Here is an 18674-nt window from a genome sequence, read left to right as displayed (position 1 = left end):
ATAAGGTATCCTTATTCAAGAGAGAAAAGTCCTTCTCCTTTCTATAGAGCTGGGATGATCTCCTCCATCACCACTCTATACTGAGCTTATATAAGAACACATGCAGTATTCATAAGTCCCAAATGGGGTCTCATCCTTCCTCCACATCTGCCTCTATGAAAAAACTATTCATCTTAGTACTGATTAATCCTGACTAAAGCAGCAGCAACTACCAATGATAACGGTGTTAGGTAATGAGGAAGAAACTGAGTCATGTGGGCTGAGATCAAGTATCTTTGCTTGACCCAGCAAGAGATGTAGGTGCAATATGCTGTGGCCTCTCTAAGGTAGCTTCACAGATCTGAGGTTAGTCTTATTTATACACTGGGAGATGTGGCATTGTGTCATGCCAGCAACAATCTGTCCAAAAGGTGATGGTTGGCTTTAACTTGTGCCACACTTCCAACCAAGTTAAATGCCCTAAAATCTTCAGAAAGCCCCAGAGATGCACTGTGAGCATTCAAAGAGCTTGCAAGGGATCACCAAGACACATTCCAGAGGACTAAGGAATACCCAAAATGTCAGTGGAAAGCTCTCATTCCAATGATGCCACAGCTAAGGCAAGTAAGTCAGTCTACAACATTACTGTGCAAATCTGTGACCACGTGGCAACTTTTGCTGGTTACATGGCAAAGTGACTGCTGTTGCCAAAATGGAAAGAAAGGATGGGCAGTGGAGGATATTTACCAGTAAAGAGGTGAAAAAGCAGGATGCAAGATGGCCCTCAATCCTCCCCAAATAATTTGTGGCAAAACACACATCTTTTCATCGTGTGTCTGGGGAATCTAGAAGAAGTATTTGAATTGGGGAATGGGTTAGAATATGTTTGGGAGCACTGTAACCCAGCTAGGTTTGTGTGGGATTCCTGCAAGACAATCTGCTCCTGACCTGTAAGCTGGGAGAGGAGGGTATAACTGCCTGCTGGGACAATGGCTTCTTAACACCATGAAGGTCTACTGCTGAGAGCACAAACTGGATAATGACAGAATGCTTGACATGAAGGGGCAGACCAGAAAGCAGAGAAGGATTCATAATGCCTAAGACCTCAAGGGTCTTAGAAGCCATCAACAGAAGCAAATGCATCCCAGGGACCAGAGAGATGGTCTTAGAAATGATGAGAGTCTGGGCAATCATAATTCAACAAATGACTTCTCACATCAATTGTGATAACTTCAGTCCCAAAGGCAAGTAAATGAAGAAGAGAGGCAACCAGATGAGAACAACTGAAGGGTATATTAGCAAATAAGTAAACTCTTGTTTTGTTAAAGAAGGCTGAAGTCACCACAAATGCTCTGCCTTATAGGGGGTGATCGAGTTTGTCTGAAGACATAGGGTAATGTATGAGAGGGGAAAGTGACCTCAGAGGATACTATTATTGCTTGAAAAAATCCTAACACATCAAGAACCTCCAGCCATAAATGTCATGGTAGGCAATCACCTCAATGCTAAATAGGCATGTGGACTGTCATTGCAAGACAAGAGCATTTTACTTATTATCACATTGGTAAAATCTGTCCAGATCAAAGTTACTCCAACTGAATTTATCTGAAAATCCAGAAGTCATTGACCTTAAATCATCTGTCATGTCATCATGTTTATTTATTCAAGACACGGAAAACTTGATTTCAAACCAGAATTTCAGGAGATGGTATTCCATGATTTATATTGTAACGTTAATCTAAAGAAGCAAATATAGAACTTAGTTTGCCTGAAGCTTTCTGAAATATCAAATTTTTTTTTTTTTTTAAACAGGCTTTCATACCCGCAATATGTGCAACAGGTTGCTGACAGTTGGCAATACAATGCCCTACTTTTCCAGAAGTGCTTTTATTCTGTGAAATTCTGTTTCGATTTTGCTGAGACTGGACCTTGAAATAGTGCTTCCCCCCCTGCCCCATGCTCAGCCCTTATGGAAATTTATAAGCGTCATAAAGTAGTATTTTTATACTAAAATATTACAAAATCAGGCATATACTGCAGTTCATTATGGTCAGTGCTGGGAAGACACAGGAAAGGACCCCTCTGATTGTCTTATCTGAAGAAAAGAGCTCTCTCTCCTCAGCGCACAGCCTCAGCACCTTGATTTCTCCTCTGGGGACACCAAATGGGGCAAGATTTCTCCCAAGTCTATAGGAGTAATAAATGAGTCTCTCTCCTTTGCTGACTGAAACATAAACCTATCAGCTGAACCAGGATGACTGTCTGTCCTCTGAAAGAGAGTTTTTGTCTGCAACCAGCTAGTTCTGTGATTAAAGTGTACAATTATGTCTCAAATCCTGCTGTTAAACCATAATGAAGAAGTTGACATTTTGCATGTAACAGTTCTTTATTTTCTTTGAAAAATCAGTCCAGGCAAAAAAAAACCCAAACAAAAAAAATCCACATTCCTGAAAGCGCATGACTGAAGAAAACTAGGGCATTGCAAATTTATAGCTGTCTTTACAACTTTCAGTCTGTTTCTTGCATGTGTGTGTTCTTAGACAGTCATTAAATATGTAACCAAAACTTTTATCCCCTCCATCTTTTGACTTATTTAGGGTACAGAATAAGCACCTGAAGGAATAAAATTAGGACTGCACAAACAACTGTAAATTTAGCATTGCTTATTTTTAGTGTTGAATTAAACATGTTTTTCAGAATGCAACAATAGCTACTATGTCCTACCTTTTTCCTCAAGCATCCTCATGTTTTTTCCTTCTTTTTTTTAATGCTGTTGCTACCCAGGTAAAAGTATCACTTATGTGATTGAATTCTTTAAATTGACAGGCAGTTATACAATGATACTATGTAATCCTGTGATAAATACATGAATTCTCATCTTAAAATTGCTTAAGTTTTAGTTACCATTACTAGAAAGTTATTTTGGAAGCTCACTTCTCTGATGACTACGCAAAGCCATTTCCAATTTCCAACATACATTTATTCATAGCGAGCTTACAAATTTTGCTCTTGGTACAACTGTGTTGTTTATATCTTAAAATAACTCTATTTCTTTTCAGTGTTTACCGCTTGAGATGACAACAAATTTATTCCATCCTTTGGCATTATTCTTCTAGTCTGAGCAGGAAGACCCCTCTTATTTTCCCACTGTAAGATAAAAGCTCTGTCACTCTAATCATTCATTGGTCCTTCTCTGCATTTGTTCTTCTTGAAATTCAGATTTGTACAGCGTATTCTGGGTGACAAATTATACGTGTCTTCTAAGGGAGTGTTAGCATTCTCTAATTTCTGCTGAAAATTCTTCGCCTGATACAGACTAGGACTGCACTGGCATTTTTTAACTCCCAGTTGAGAGAAAGAGCTCCTGCCTTTATTCCAGTGAACTTATTTCTGACAATCCCATCCTCAAGATCTTCCTGTTGACTATTCTGAAACTTTTCTGTTTTCATTGTGCTGTATGACTTTACGGTCACTGTGAGTATAATCAGCACACTTCAACTTTATGCATCAAGGTCACTTTGAAGATGTAAAATAAACCTGGTCTGAAAGACTGAACTTGAGAAACTTCCGGCCCAACAGTGAAGTCTGATGTTGCCTCCTCACTAATCAGGTCTTTGGCCATCTCACTGTTTGCATACTAATCTTCATTCTCTCTAGTTTAACTGTAGTTACCCAGAATGGATTATTGCTAAAACCACGAAAAGGTGTCTTTATCAATTTTTCGCTCTATATAAGTGTAAGAACAGTATATATGAAAAACTGCCCTATATATCTGGGAGGACAAGAGTTCACACACGCTCCTCTTTCCCTGCACCCATATAACCTACCTTAGCTGACTGATCCAAAAATAGAGATAAACAGGCAGGAAGGAACCATATAAAGTCTGGGTTTACATTTACTCATCATGATGTAGGTCAGAAGTAAATACATGAATGTTAAAAAAATTATACTGGTATAAAACCAGTGTGTATTAGACAAGGCATAGGTCCACAATAAATCTTAAAAAGAATTACGACAATTTCTATATTTCAACTACTGAAATAATTAGATTAGCAATGTATCTTACTTGTCCTGTCATACGACTCATGACACGTATGTGCAATTTCAGCTCCAAGTTGCAAATAATGTCCAGCTTTATCATCTCTGGAACCATCTGCTCCAAGGGCAAACATTCCCCCTGCAAAACAGGTCAAATGGCCCATCTTTCTTTCAAGGTGCCCATTCTTCCACTCCCCGATGAAGGTCAGTCCTCCATTAGATTTTCTGATGAGATGTTTTTCTATGGCCTACAAGAAGATTAAGAGAACTTTCAAATACTGTTTCACATGGAAGTTTTACATACTAGCTCTCCTTCAAAGAATAAGGTACTGTTTTCAAAACAAAAAGAATTTTCTTCTTTCAAATTCACTTCTGAGCACTACAGGAACACACAGCTGTAAGAATATCATTTCAATGCACACAAGAAATACGCTAACTGCTAAACGATGCTAATAAGATCAATCATAGAAAAATCACAACATAGATAATATTGCACTTCTAGCTGAGAACTCAGCACATATTTTATGGCTTAAACAATGTTTGTCTACCTGTTAACTCCGAGAAGTACCTATTTGTTCTGCTGTACAGCCTGTGTGTACTCAGAAAATACATCCACATTGGAAACTTTTGGTCAGCAATATATGTAAAGGCAGCACCTGTACTCTCAGTCAGTCTTTAATAGGAAGCGACAGGAATGCTCCAGTCACCTTCTAGCTGCTTCCCCATAGCAGCTTTCAGACTGCACATGGTCAAAGGATGGGTAAGGGTCAGAGCGGCTGTTCACAGAAAACATTATTTTATAGGTGAGGCAACTGCTGCTTTTTCTTTGCACATTTGTACAAATATATGTTGTTGCTTGTGACTTATAACTGGTATTCTTCTGGTAGTAGCAAGGAGAGTAGGTGACCTAACTTTCCAAAGTTTCCGAACTACAACAGATATACTTAAGCCTCTTTCAGAAAGGTTCACAATCCTCGCCGATCTACTGCAATACTTAATATCATTAGACAGTTGTTCTTGTAACTAGAATGTCATTACAGTTTGAGTGCTATATTAATAAAGACAATTATATTCTGTACCATGGAGACATTATTCCTATCTTCTTTCCAGAAATCTCCTTTGTACTTCCACACATGACCATCTGATGGGTTCACAACTTCCTTCAAAGTGCATGACCTGTGACTGGTCAGAGTAGTCCAAGGCTGATTAGAGTTGAAGGATTAAAGTGCCATTAAAAAGGCACTTACTACTCTCCTTGCCATCCACAAGATCTATTACAGATGTGAATTACTACCACTCTCCGTTACTTTTCTGTAACCTACAAAAAACTACACCCCAAATTCCACAACTTTATTTTGCACTAAAACTAGAGATACTGAGAACACACAGGCAGCGGATCCTGCATATAACTAAAGCGGTTACCGTGGATGTGGAGGTCGTATCTGCTGCACACAGTTGTCTCCTTGCTATCTACACAGCGCAAACTATGCAGTTTGCTACAATGCAAATTCAAGCAATAAATACATAGATTAATCAGTTTGCAACTTGTAATTCAGGTTTAAAAGTGGACAGAAATAGCCTTTCCCCCAAAAAAAGTTACACTGTCTTTTGTCTTCAACAAAATGGACAAATGAAAAGCTTCCAGCTCTTCTGTGGCTGTAGTAGGTATGTCAACTGTTTTTTTCTTTTTAAGCTGGTGCTTAAGTGATACAGGACTGTAAAGCAGCTGTATTGAACCCAGCAATATTTGATAACATGGAAGTCCTCAATCCAGGTACTGAAATAACATCTGATAGCCTTCCAAAGTTTTCTTAAATAAAAAACTTTTCTAAAAAAAAAATATTAAAATTACAGTTTTAAAAGGCAGAATTTGTAGGATTATAGCCCCATCTGGGGAAGACTGAAATCACAGAATCATAGAATGGTTTGGCTTGGAAGGAACCTCAAAGACCACCTCGTTCCAACCCCCCTGCCATGGGCAGGGACACCCTCCACTAGACCACGTTGCCCAAAGCCCCATCCAACCTGGCCTTGAACGCTTCCAGGGATGGGGCATCCACAACCTCTCTGGGCAACCTGTGCCAGTGCCTCACCACTCTCACAGTAAAGAATTTCTTCCTAACGTCTAATCTAAATCAACCCTCCTTCAGCTTAAACCCATTACCCCTTGTCCTGTCACTACACTCCCTGATAAACAGTCCCTCTCCATCTTTCCTGTAGGCCCCTTCAGGTACTGGAAGGCCGCAATCAGATCTCCCCGGAGCCGCCTTTTCTCCAGGCTGAACAATCCCAACTCTCTCAGCCTGTCCTCATAGGAGAGGTGCTCCAGCAAATAGTTGTGTTTCTGAATATGTACATGCCTCTGTATGGTTTTCTGATTATGTTCTTGACTTGAGATGCTGCAGTGCTTGCAGCAACTTTTCTGAATGGTTATAGTGACGTGAATCTACACCTCAGCCAGTGACGATCTGCACTAGATAAAAGCCAGTGCAGTTGATTAGAGGGAAAAGACTGCCTTATCATCAGTAGGGCCCTGCTCCTTACTTGCACTGTGGACTGAGCCATCATTTGGATGGTGAAATTTCTCCACTGCCCTCCACTGCCCTCCACTGAGCCTGTGCATTCTGAAAGAGAAGTGCTGGTCTGCATTCCTCTTGGGTTAATTTCTTCACTAATACCACTGACAGATCTGAAGTTTGTGCTTATGGCAGGATCCAGTGAGAAGAACGCAGAAATAACTGACAGAGCAGAAACTAATAAGTCTCTGACAGCTGCCAGAGTGATTGTCTAACAATCATGCAAATTGGCATTCAGGACTGGCATGATACAGTGGCTTCTGCTGCTAGGGAGCCTGATGTGGTTAACTGTACAAGCCTCATTTGTTCTGAAAGGACTGGTATAGGAAAGATTGGATTTGTTGAAAATTCTGCCACTGAAGATGATACTAAGATCTGTAGCATTAGCTCTCTTGATTCAATTATCCTAGACTGTGATAAAATGGACATTATGATGATTGTAGGATTTTTTTCGACCATATGGTACATAAAAGTTGAGGAGTCCTTTTCAAAGGAAAGCCACTTTTACTATAAAGAGCAAGTAGGTTTAAAAAGGGTTTGGAATAGGTATTTCCTGGAGGAAGAGATTTTTTTCCAAATGTTGTGTGAAATTCCCTTTTGAATTGTATCTTTTTGTAATTTTGTAACTGTTGAGGAGTAAATGGTTGCAGGAGCATTTCTAGGGGGACAAAATTGCTGTGGCTGGCAACAGGAGAGCCAGCAAAGGCCAAATGTATACACTTCTCCATGAGCTACTCCTTCACTCTAGACTTGCTTTCTTCAGACTTGCTGAAGAACATCATATAGGTGCAATGTGCCCCTCTTCTGAGCAGAGAACGCATCTTCTGAACTTGAACACCACTGTCTTGTATAAGGGATAGTTTTTGAAATGTGAAAATCAAGTTCTGTCAGCTACATAATTATTGTTACAGCTTAAAAGTCACAAAGGAAGCATCCCCCAAAAGAAAGTAAATGCAACCTTCTCAAAATATTTTATCATTCAACAACCCACTGTTTGCTAGCTGTATAAAAAGGACAATTAATATTTACAGTAATTAACAAGAGCTGGGCATTGCTGGGAGCGCTGCCTAGTGGCAGCTGGGAGCACTCCAATAGCTACTGTAAAGCAATGACATCCTGCTGGACCACGAGGAGTATACATGCACTAGAGTGGACATGTATATTTAAGCTCCAAAAGAAAAGACTTAGTTCACATCAACTAAGAGATTAACTGATGGAAGAAGCTTCTTTAGTCTGTAAAATGCCTGAAACAACAGACTAAGATGTGAAAACAGAATGTTCTCTATCTGGTGTTCATGCTTTATGTGATTTTTATGACTACGAAATACAGCATTTTCTGAGCTGTCTTGCAGCAGTACTTGCTATGTTGTGATAGTCAAACACACTGCTGAATTCTTTTAGCTATCTAATGCCGTGCAATAAGAAAGAGCAAGGATCAAATTCATGAGGCTAACAGATTAGACTACTCAAGGCAACAGATCAAAAGGAAGCTTCCCTATCCTCTGGCCGATGTGAGGAGGAGAAAAGACACTTTAAACCAGACTAGCTGTGAGGTCCACATGGCGATGTTGAAAGCAAAGTTGAGAGGCCCATTGTCAATATTTATCACTACAAAAAATTCTCAACAAGTTTCACCATTTCAGCTTTTATCACAGCTGTGAGTCTACAGCCTAGGACATTGAAATGAAGTGCCCTTTACAGTTATATAGCACAGAGAGGTCATGGATACAGCACTTGTTCATAATCTTGTTATGAAGTATGTGGTGACCTGGGTAAGGCGTGATATGTCATGGATTGCAAATCATGACATTTGAAGAACGGATGCTGTTATCTTTCTTCCTCTTACCGCCAAGGAATGGGATATCACTGCCTACTGCAAGACTTGAGAGTGAGGGAATTGTTGTCTATCTTCCACTCCCCCCCCTTCTAATAAGCTAAGGGAGTGAAGTGTGGCTGGACAGAGACCTCCTTTTAGACTGGTGGGTGCTGAGAACATTTCCAACTTTGTGCTATGAGTGGGAAGAATGTATTTTACACCCTTCCCCTTCTGCTTGCAAAAATGGTACAAAGAGTTTTTGCTCCAAGTTTTGAAAAACAATGAGTAAGAAGTGTCAGCTATGGAGGAAGACCTAAGTTATGGGCAACAATAAAAGAATGGTAAGGGATCGGGCTCTTAAAAATATAAATAAAAATTGAAAATGCAATTATGTAAAACAAATCCTACTCACTGATTCTTTGCACATATCTTTCAATGTCAAGTAGGACCTTAGATAAACACAAACCCTGAACCAGAAGGGTGTTCCAGAATGCATAAATCAGTGTGGTTAATGCTGACTGAAATGTATACGGGTGGGTTTAGCTGAAAGCCGAAGAGGAAACCATCTGATGCTTGCACTGCAGGTCATATCACACATGAACTGGGAGCAGCGCAGCTCTTTCTCTCTCCTATCCACAGTGTGTTTTCATCTGGTCATAAATTTGCTTTGCTGTGTCTCCATTCAGAGACAGAGACCTGCCCATACAAAATGTTTGCAAGATCGGGCTTACAGTGGAGAGGAGGAAAGGGAAAGTTTATTTCCTCTAATTTTCAAGTGCTCACAGTTTAGGAATCAGAATAAAATATTTCAACAGTAACCGCACTGGATGGTGAACATCAACTGCTAAACATTTTTAAACCCACAGGACCCAATAAACTGTATTTTAGACTCTTAAAAGTACTCAACTAATGTTGTGAACTACTAATGTTGAGTTTAAGAAACCCTGGAAAGCTAATGAAGTTCAAAAGGACTGGGAAATAGCTGATGCTTTAACAGCATTTTAAAAGGTTAATAGAACAATCATAAAATGAATAATGTGGTTTAAAAAATAAATGTTTGATTGACAAGTGCATGCTGACATTAGGAATTTCAGGAATTTCCTTGGTATTGTACAAAATACTAGTCTTAAACAAATTCAAGGCAGCACATATGAACTGGATGAAAAGTTGGCTTGCTAGAACAGTTCAAAGTAAAATAAGAAATTGTGAAAAATTCTCATCCCATCAAGATTCTGCAAAGATACTTTTTTTCAATGCTAGGCAGCATTTCTGCCAATGATCTGCAAGAAACAAATGCTAAAAAAATTTGCAGATGGCACAAAAATTGATGGAGCTATAGATAGCGATAAAGGAAAAGTCAGTCCTGTAAAATCATTCAGAACAGGTGACAAAATGGGTTTTGCCTGAACAATTGTGTTTTAATAGAGATAAATATAAGGTCACACATCGAGGTATCAGGAATGTAAATCACAGTAGCAGGAAAGCAGTAAATCAAAAAGACTATAACCAACTTCAGAGTAAAATCACCTGGAAAGTGGATAACAGTGTGAGGCAAAGGTTAAAGAGTGCAAACGCAGCTCTTGGCTGGATGAAGAGGAGAATTCTGAGAAGAAACGACATATTAGAAAAACCATTACATTCTTGTCTCCATCCTGAAGACACTGGAAAGTACTTAGAAAAAAGCTTTAGGAAGAATTCAAAATCTGTTTTATATTAAGAGACTACAGAAAATAATGCATTTCTCCTTCAGGAGAGAATGCCTATTGTACTTTTGTTAGTAACCAGATACATGATGCAGATAACCCTTTAAAACAATGTAGGGAAGGAAAAAGTTAAAGTAGCTGAAAGTCAAATGTAATCAAATTCAGGTGAGGAATAAGACATATTACAGCTTCAAAGCAATTTTGGACTAGAACTTTCACTATGTATCTTTTAAAATGTAAATTTTGAGAACTCCAAGAACAGCTGTTTTGTTTTAGGAGACTGACTGCACTAAAACTAAGCTTTAAAATCTTGTGTTGAAAGAAACACAGCATGCACAGAGTACGGAACAATTTAGGCACCAAGCACATATCTGCACTTGGACAAGACCCGTCCCTGGCAGTGCTCAAGGCCAGGTTGGATGGGGCTTTGGGCAACGTGGTCTAGTGGAGGGTGTCCCTGCCCATGGCAGGGGGGTTGGAACTAGATGATCTTTGAGGTCCCTTCCAACCCAAACCATTCCGTGATTCTATGAAGACTACACGGTCTCTGCTGCTGTTGGTACCACAACTAACTTGATTACAACTACCTTAGTTACTCTCTACATGTCTTAACTGTAGCACAGGCATGTTGACATATATGGGCACAAGCGAGCCTGACGAAAGACGATGTCTGTGTATGGGAAAACTAAGAAAGTAAGAACTGGGCAGCATAAAGCTCAGAGCCACCACAAAAAGGCCCCCACCCCAAATCCCACTGAAACACACTGCAGTACTGCCCTGCTTGGGCAAGCACTACTGGATCTGAGAGAGGGTGCAAGACCATATCACAAAAGAACCACAGAGCAAGGAATGGGTATGAACTACATTTTACAAGATAAATTGGGAATATAAGATCTAAGTGGTTTAGAAAATAATTTAAAGAATAATACAATCATAGAATCACAGAACCATAGAATGGTTTGGGTTGGAAGGGACCTCAAAGATCATCTAGTTCCAACCCCCCTGCTGTGGGCAGGGACACCCTCCACTAGACCAGGTTGCCCAAAGCCCCATCCAACCTGGTCTTAAACACTTCTGGGGGGGGGGCATCCACAACCTCTCTGGGCAACCTGTGCCAGTGCCTCACCACTCTCACAGTAAAGAATTTCTTCCTAACTCCTAATCTAAATCGACCCTCCTTCAGCTTAAACCCATTACCCCTTGTCCTGTCACTACACTCCCTGATAAACAGTCCCTCACCATCTTTCCTGTAGGCCCCCTTCACGTACTGGAAGGCCGCAATTCGATCTCCCCAGAGCCTTCTCTTCTCCAGGCTGAACAGCCCCAACTCTCTCAGCCTGTCCTCATAGGAGAGGTGCTCCAGCCCTCTGATCAGCTTCATGGCCTCCTCTGGACTTGCTCCAACAGCTCCATGTCTCTCCTGTACTGGGGCCCCCAGAGCTGGACGCAGTACTCCAGGTGGGGTCTCACAAGAGCGGAGTAGAGGGGCAGAGCGGAGTAGAGGGACAACTCAGGACTTCAACTCCTAGAATTATTCTGAATGTTGGAGAAAAGTGACTTGGTCGTTCTGCACACATCTTAGGATTGTTAGATCTCTAATAAACTATAGCTTCAGCTTTTACATTACACCATTTTCAACAAGCTGATTATTTTTAGGACAATAATCTGCACCAGATATATTCCACAATAATACTTTTTAAACTACTCAGAGTGAAAGCTAGCATTATTCATCACTTCATTTCTTAAAACTTACATAATCAAAACAAGTCCTGTGGTGTGTGTGTTTTTTGGGGGTTTTTTGGTTTGGTTTTTTTTTAAGTATCAAAGATGGTTTTTAAGTTCCACTGTACTGGAAAACTCAATGAATTATAATCACCTCAATTGCATCGTCGTACATTTTCCTTGCCTCTGTGTCCATCTTGTCTGACATAAGCCAGGCTTTCAATAAATATTCATAAAAACTGTCTCCCAGCCCGCCCACGGATGTGTGATCTGTAGGAGGGAAAGAGGAAAAAAAAAAAAGTTGAAGTTGTTATATAAAAGCACCTTAAATTTATTCAAAATATAAACTTACGTTTTTAAGGTCTGCTGTTGTAGAATTATCAATATTTTAAGCCTGTTTAGCAGGACAGCTTCATAGGTGTGGAACCTGCTCTGTGTGTTCACTATTTGTCATTCTGCACAGGCGCTCTCTCATACCAAAAATGTAATTTAACCTCTGTTTTTACTTCATTCCACAGAACCTAATTGTTTCACTGCTAAGGTTTGGCGGGGGGTGTAATTTTTTTTAATATATGTAAAAAAGTATATATAAAAAAACCGTAAGATCTCTGTATCCAGGATGCAAACAGGTCGCGTGGCTGGCTATAAACTGCCATGAAATACACAGAATCCAATCCGTCCAGGAGATTTTTATTTCCAACAAGTTGGTTACTTAACAGACTAATGAATTTCTCAAAGTAAATATTCTTATGTAAATTATTTCAGTCAAAAGGGAGGCAAATTGCCTTTGCAGTGTGCAACACAAGCTCTGCTCTGTCCCACCATGCCTGAGCAGCCATGCAGAGCCACAGCATGTGCTACAGGGGAAGGCTGCTTGACTGAGTCCACCACTACATAAACTGGACCTTCTAACACGATTTCTTTTTTATCACCTTTTTTTTTTCCTTGCAGAGGTTGCCTTTCACAAGTAGAGTCACTGCTATTTTGTGCTGACAGACCACATGAGAACTGCCTACATTTCTCTTTGGTTGAACTATCACACATCCCCACAAAAAGCCTACTGATGGTCTGACTCTGTCTTGGAGCTCCTATTCCAACCTCAGTACACCCTTCATTCAAAAAGCAGTACACTCTATGAGATTGAATAAGTGACTCCAACCAGAACAGCACATAACCTTTTCTTTCCCAACGTTACAGCCCCCAAAACACTGGCACCAGAATAGTCTCAGTCTGCTGAAGCTAAGTGAAGGAAATGTTTAAGACCAACTTTTGTCACAATGCCAGAAATTCACTGCGCTAAGCAAGTCATGCAAGTTCCCTTTTACCAGGTGAAAAATAGAAAAGATATGATACTTCCTTTTCCAAAGTACCTCAAAAAAGTGGTATTATTCACAGTCTTTCTTGGATAAAAGTGTAAAAGAGAGGTTGGAGCTCTCCTTCTGTTCCTTCTTCCTCCAAGCACCATCCTGCCCCAGCATGTCTGCTTGTCTCTGAAGATGTGAGTAGGAGGTTAGAGCTGGTAGATGCTTCTATCCTAACTCTTCTAGCTGCCTCTTGACTCCTCTGCTACTTACCAATGGATTTCTAAACAAAGGAAGGAGCAAGTGGAAAGCCTGTAGCTTTCCCGTTTGGCTTCAGGTTGTGAATGTGGAGCAAATTACTTCATGCCCTTCCCTTATCTCAGTATCTCCTAGACAGCCTTTTCACACTCAGTGATTTAACTACAAACAATGAATTTTCATAAGCTTTCTAGCTCTGAGCTGTAAGAGAGCACTGAGGTTACGAGTCACTTTCTTCCACAAATGCAGGGGCTAGAAATTTGTCCTTCAATGCACAATTACATTCTCAAGTAGACACAAGAACTAAGGTCTGTAGGTTCCAGAAAAAAAATAAACAAACCATCCCAAGACTTCAAAGTTACAACTCATGTCAGCACTACTCAGGGACTGTCTTCAGAACAGATATGGTTCAAAACTACTTCTGTTAAGCTGCTGCCTCCTCCCCAGCTGAGCTCTGCCACTTGAGTCAGCACTGCTTCTCTGCCTGATTGCTTTCACAGATGCACTAAGTCCCCAGCCAGGACAGGGTTGCTGAATATCCCTCAGCAGCGTTCATCTTGGAGCACCTCCAGCTGGGTTTGGGGAATGAAGGAGTGGGAAGATGAGTGGAAAAGGTTTATTTCCTATACAGAGAACTCCACCTTTCCAGGTGAGTTTCCAAAGTCAGTTATCAGAAACACAACCCGTTTTACATCTACTTCTTCAGGCAGTCATTTGAGAACTGTCTTTCCTGTCAGCAGTTGTTCTCCTCCTCCACATTGCTTCTCATCTTAGATGAAAGTACAGGGAATGCAGGAACCAGTAGCATCGGGACACACGGGACTCGGAGCCATCCGCTAGACAGCCCTTTTTGGACCTTCTTCGTGCATTCAGAGAACAGAGCTGCACAAGCTTCTCAGATACAGATCCTCCTCCCACTCAGAAAGTGAGAAGCAAACATGGTAAGGGCTTCTGAGGGCCTTGCAGCTCCCCCATTTCACATACCTCACTCCAACTCTGAACTACTAGAAGTTTTCAAGGCTCCACCACTTCCCAGCTGAGAGGGGGGACCTGTCAGAAAGGGCAAACTGATTCTGTTCCTTCTCCTCAGCAGCAGGAAAGGGAGAGATGAAGTATTTTTGGTGGTCACACGTGGTAAGACATCATGGACAGAGATGTTTCACACAGAAGCAGTATTTCAAGGGAGCTGACTGCAGTGAGATACAGCTGTCTTGATTTCCCTGACCCCTCCCCATCTGCAAAAAACTACCGGAAAGAGGGCAGGAGTGAAAAGGAGGCCACTGCAGCAGCTCAACTGAGGTTTAAGTGCAGCAAGTTTCCCAGCTTCTACAGCTGCATTAACTGCACCCCTGGCAAGATTTTCTTCAGGTCTTCTGCTAGGTCCAAAGGTGTCATTGAAGCAGAATTTTCTGCATTTTGTATAAGGACTATAACTAGAAATGACTGAAAATTAAAACACTTTTTGTGACAGATGACAGGACTTTGACAACTTGGTCTCACCTAGAGTGGAAATGCTAATAAAATATTTTCAAGATTCCTGTAGAAAATAGAGAAGCTTAGCTATAAGAAAACTCATGTTAACTAGAAAGCTGCTTAAGGCCTAGAACTGTTTCAAAGCCTGTAATCGTGGGAAAGGAGTTTGTAACCAAGGTAATAGGTAATGAAGCTAACTGACCATGGCAATGTACGATGCTGCTACGTTCCATGTACAGTCCTTACCCAACCGGACAATAGGCCCGGGAATATTAATCTTATGAAGTAAGTTGTTATGGACAGGTGCATCCGCAGCGAGGATGCTGCACATGCCTGGAAGAAGAGGGCCATCCAGCGGACATAGGTGCGAGACCACTGAAGACCACCAGAGACCCCTTGAGGACCACTGATTCAAATCACTGAGCATGCGTGACGGGGAGGAGAATATGGAAATGGATTCTAAGAAATGATAAGACTGCCTTTTTTGGGAAAAATAATGAATATGTATATTTTGATTCTATATAACCTGTGTGTTGGTAATCACCTGCATGCACGTTCAGTGGAGCTGTTTCCCCGGTGCATCCAGTGCTGTAATAAAGCAAACTCAGGGTAACTCACGTCTGGTAGATTTCTTTTACATTCCTTAGCAAATATATAGCTAATGAAAACTGTAGATTTGGGTCATCACATACCATTCTCTCCTATAAACAAAGCTCCCTACCCAAACCTATCATCAGAATGTCCACAGTGGTTATCACCCTCTCCTGCTATTTGAGCTACAGCTCAGACAGATTCAGAGATTTAACTCAGCTCAATTCAAAATGTTTTGCTCATAAAAATGTTTTGCACATAAAATATTTTGAAGTTTTTCAATCAGCCCTAACCTTGCATGTCAATCCAGAGTATTAAAAAGAAACAACTCATGATTTGAATAACTGAGTTTACAACAGCATCTTGGCACTGGGTACTCTTCAGTGGACACCTGTGAAGGTACATGCTTTTAAGTATTTTGCAACTTTAAAAACTGACTTAATTTTTCACATATTTGGTCTACAAGAATTACTTTATTAGCTTTATGTCATTTAAAGGTTTTTACTGTGAAGAAGTATCTCACAGTGAAGTCCTGAAGTAAAATTCTTTCCAGATAAAGACGAATATAGCAAAGAGAACAGAAGTATGAAGGCATATCAAATATGGTAGAAGCCACATATTCTGTTCAATGACATGTATACATTTTTAGAGCGGTCATTCCTTCCAATTGAGACAAATTAAGCTATTTTTTCATTCCCCATTTTTTTAAATGTAGGGCCAGATGACTGGGCAAACACGAAAGGATTACAGTCAAGGATTCCTTGGGAAGTTTTATTTTAAAATAAAAGACATAGTAGCTGCAGTTGCAAAGAATACCTTGAACTATTGCAATCAAAAGCAATACAAATAGCACCGTATTTTTTCTGGTTTGTCACACACTTGAAAGCTTGTTGTTTGCAAACCCGTGCAAAGCCAGTCTGTTCATAGGCTTCCTCCTTGCCAGGAAGAGCCAAATAAAATCTTAACAGAAAGGCAAAGATATTTACAGTTTATAGCAACATTTTTTCTCAGATATTTCAAGAGGTTTACATCCTGTTGAATCCTGGATATTTTCTTAATAAACAACTGGAAAAAACCCTAATCAATTTCATAGCAGTATTTTAATGAGTTTTTAATTTATTGATAAAAGAAGATCTATATTTAGTCAAATATTGTGTCTCAGTTAATATTCCAAAAATCCCATCCACCTCCTTCCCACAGACTGAGTGGAGGACCTTCTTTTAAATTCTCACACTATCATTATCTAATATTTCTAAAGCTAGTTTCACTCCAAATGATTTTTTTCGTATCGGCAATCCATTAGCTCACTGCTGAAACAGTCTCCTACGATGAGAACCAGGATGATGATTTCACAGCAAAGCACAGAAACACAGAGCAGGTCAGAAGGCAGCGTATATGCCATCTAACTGAAACGACAATGAATCTCAGCTTGAGATAGGAGGGAGAGTCTGTGACGCTCTGGTGATTTGTTCTCTGCAAGTGAAATTGTTTCTTTACAAATCTGGGGAGACAAATAAACTTGTTTTTCCCCAGCTAGCTCTTCAGAGTGTAGGCAGCAGGGCTCCCCCTCCTCAATTATAGCTGAGGCACTGACATAGATCTGGCTGTTCTTCCTCTCCAGGACTAATTTTTTGGGATGGTAGTAGGTAATAGGGATAGTAGCCATTTGCATAGCTCATTCTCCTTTCTGGTACCCGGATCTACCTAATGGCTGTAAATAAGTTCCTCCACAGCAAGCCAGTTTGTAAATGAATGGCAGTGGCTCCCAAGAATATGGTTATGGCAGCAGACTGCAAGTTACAAACATGTGCCACTTCCTTTTGTTTACAGGGAAAGTTTGGTTCAGCGAGCAATAACATATTTTCCACAACGACTGAAAGCCCCCTAAAGATAACATTAATAAGAAAACCTGCTCTAATGAAGGTCTACCTGCTCTCTAGAGCAAACTTAAGATGTGTAAATTATTTTTAAGCAGATGGCTTTAAGTAGTTAACAGCAGCTTAATGAGGCAAATTAAAAAGAGTTCATGATTTGCTAAACCCTCTCTGCTTTGTGCCTTAATTGTTCAATTGTCATTTCTTGGCAATGAGCAGGAATAAAGAAAGAAGCCAGGCACTGTTTTAAAAGCGGCACATCATGCCAGAAGTGATGCTGCAGTCACAACACCTGAGGGTGAGGCTTCCTGTTACCCAGGAGCAGATGGGTAGTGAGCCACTGCCCCTCCCTGACCCCAGGGCACGTCCTCCCATCCTTCCATTGCGTCCATAAAGCTTACGCATCATTTACTGCACACAGAATGAAAAAGATGAAATCAAATGCTGAGTAGAAGTACGTTTAGCATGCGCAGGCTGCCGCGCTGAAAAGCAGTATGGTGAGATAACATTCTGGCAGTACATAAGCACAAACAGGCGGAGATGAGGATGAAGTATGCCGATAGTATTTTTAATTCACGAATTTGCAACTACAACACTAATTTAATATTTTGAAGTACAGACAGCTAGAGAACAACCATGCAAAGAATTAGAAATTTGGCAATAAATAAAAGAAACTCAAGTCTTAGAACTGGAATTGTTAGTTATGACTCTAAAGTAAAGGAAAACTAACTTAAATCTGCCTACAGTGCTATACCCAACAGACTGGAAATACCAAGAGGGACAAACTTTCAACCAAAAGAGTAGTAGTACAGAACTACTTTGCAACAGAAGAACAAAGTAGTAAAAAGGGAGGCTGATTTTCCTTAAGGATCACGAACACTCTATCTTTGACAAAGTGCTATTGTGATATGTCAGGGAAGAAATTCAAGAGTGGAAAAGCTAAGTGACCAAGAAGGAGTAGTGAAGTGATTAAGCTAATATTAACTTTCATTAAGAAATCCACACACCCCATCACCATTAGTTGTTCTGGCTACCTGCTGGCCTTAAACTGCAGGAGCCCTTTCTCTGTGGAGAAAACTTTTAAAGAATTGTTTTTCTGTTTGTCTTCAGAGTGGCTCTGATTAAATTTCAGTTCAATCTTTACTTCATGTAGTTGGGCTTAGTGCCCCTCAGCTGCTCTAAATAGGTGCAAGCTCCCTTTCTAATCCTTTAATCCAGAAAGCTGAGGCCCTGGAAATTGCAGCTGCTGCAATTCACAGTGGAAATTCAACCTAAGGATACCATAAAGCCATAGTGGAAGGCTTAAAAGTGCAAACACTTGTAAATTAACTGCAGCAGAGGCA

General features: G+C 40.4%; 1 protein-coding gene across 2 annotated transcripts in view; it reads right to left on the bottom strand.

The window, feature by feature from the left end:
• The window catches only part of MAN1A2 (mannosidase alpha class 1A member 2), a 163621-nt gene that overhangs the window by 26283 nt on the left and 118664 nt on the right, over positions 1 to 18674 (bottom strand). For both annotated transcript variants that reach the window (XM_054813961.1, XM_054813962.1), the window contains exons 9-10: positions 11989 to 12104; positions 4046 to 4265 (exon numbers count right to left, since the gene is read on the bottom strand). In XM_054813961.1, the coding sequence (XP_054669936.1) occupies positions 4046 to 4265; positions 11989 to 12104 (336 nt within the window). The remainder of the gene's footprint in view (positions 1 to 4045; positions 4266 to 11988; positions 12105 to 18674) is intronic.

The sequence above is a fragment of the Grus americana genome, chromosome 1 (assembly GCF_028858705.1).
Source record: "Grus americana isolate bGruAme1 chromosome 1, bGruAme1.mat, whole genome shotgun sequence".
In the NCBI taxonomy this organism is placed as follows: domain Eukaryota; kingdom Metazoa; phylum Chordata; class Aves; order Gruiformes; family Gruidae; genus Grus; species Grus americana.
This window is presented reverse-complemented; position numbering and strand designations above follow the sequence as displayed.